Below are 1,477 nucleotides of genomic sequence, written 5' to 3'. Positions count from 1 at the left end.
CGGTTGCCTTTTGCAGGGGTGTGGGGGTGGGGGGGGGGGGGGTAGGCGTTTCCTTGTCAGTTTTTTGTTTACAACAGGAGCTTATTACTCCACTACTGGATTTTTTTTAAGTAACAGACTTTACACACACTATTACATAGTAATAGCGAATGTGGTATTACAAGCTAAAGTTGGCTGCTCTTAGGGTTATTGAGGGAATCTGAACACAGAACCAGCGCTCTGAACTGCATTCCTGTGTCTAACCTCTCCGGACAGTGTGTGCCAAGAGCTGCACACCTGCCTCTGAGTGGGACTTTCCCTTGAGCAGGGAACCTGTCTAAATTAGCCAACAGGGAAATGTCAAGGTGGGGATTTTTTGTCAAGGCAAGGTTTTAGCTCCACTTTATAGATGCACAGCCAGGCACTTGCACCTGAATCAACATGCAAGTCACTTCTTTCGAAACTAGAGTACAGTTTGTTTATCAGCGTGCAACTGAAGTGTTAATAGCGCCTTCTTTGTTAGATAATAACACAATATATAATAAAAACTGCTTCCAGTGATGAGAGAATACGTGGAGCCCAGGACTCTCATATCCTGAGTTAGTACCTGAACACAGCTGAAGACTCGTGCATTATTTCTAATCTAATGACAGTTTATTAACTCTGATCACTGAGACATTGTCTCAGCAGAAGCAGCTGAGAGGTCATGTTTATACAGGCACACAAAACAGAGCCCAGGCATGGATCTGAGCTGGCATGCGATTGCCCGTCCTCTCTGATTGTCAGCACGCTCCCCGGTGTGGTTTTGGCCTTGTCTTTCTGGCACAATGCCTTGCTGCAGGTCAGGGGTGACTGTGTGGCAAGGCTGCTCCAGCAGGTCTCCTCTACCTTGAAAGGGCTGAACATCACGGGTGTACTCTCGGCCCACCAAATTAATGTAGAGAGGTGAAATAGAGAGAGGAGGAAAAAGACCATCCACCATCCTACTGTTTTTAAAGCTGGTGGCTGCTGCCATTTTGCACGGCACTGGACGTGGGTGAGGTAGCTCTGCAAGAGAGAGAGGCAGACACATGCTTCGTCTACGGGCCCTGCCATTGCAGGAGCAAACCGAGCCGTGCCGCACAGAAGCAGCGTTTCGACACCAGAGGCCGAGAACTTCAGCCTGTGAGGGGAGCGGCCGAGAGCCCATGAGGCGAGCGGGGCGGCGGGGGCTGCCTCACGCCGCCCGGGCCCACGGAGAAGCAAGTGGCGGCGAAGGCTTGGCTTGTCCTCCCGCTTGGCGAGCGACAGAGCGGAGCGGGCCTTTCTTTCTCCTTCTTCCCTCACCGTCGCCCGGAGAGCACCTTTGGGCGAGGGAGAGAGGCGGGAAGGGAGCCCACGTCTCGCAGGCAGCGGCTGAGGGCAGCTCCCGCCCGCCGCGCTGCCACCGGCAACGCGCATGTGCTACACCGCGGCTTCTGCCCCCTCCCCGCGGGGCGGTGCCCAGCAGCTGGAGATG

At 54.0% G+C, this 1,477-nt stretch overlaps 1 protein-coding gene across 1 annotated transcript in view; it reads right to left on the bottom strand.

Moving 5' to 3' along the window:
• RNASEH1 (ribonuclease H1) overlaps nt 1–1,419 on the bottom strand; it is a 15,347-nt gene extending 13,928 nt beyond the window's left edge. Inside the window, exon 1 of the mRNA XM_009275626.1 lies at nt 967–1,419. Coding sequence (XP_009273901.1) covers nt 967–1,419 — 453 coding nt within the window. The remainder of the gene's footprint in view (nt 1–966) is intronic.
• Between the last annotated feature and the right edge of the window lie 58 nt (nt 1,420–1,477).

Source organism: Aptenodytes forsteri, unplaced genomic scaffold (genome assembly GCF_000699145.1).
Source record: "Aptenodytes forsteri isolate BGI_AS27 unplaced genomic scaffold, ASM69914v1 Scaffold94, whole genome shotgun sequence".
NCBI lineage: Eukaryota > Metazoa > Chordata > Aves > Sphenisciformes > Spheniscidae > Aptenodytes > Aptenodytes forsteri.
This window is presented reverse-complemented; position numbering and strand designations above follow the sequence as displayed.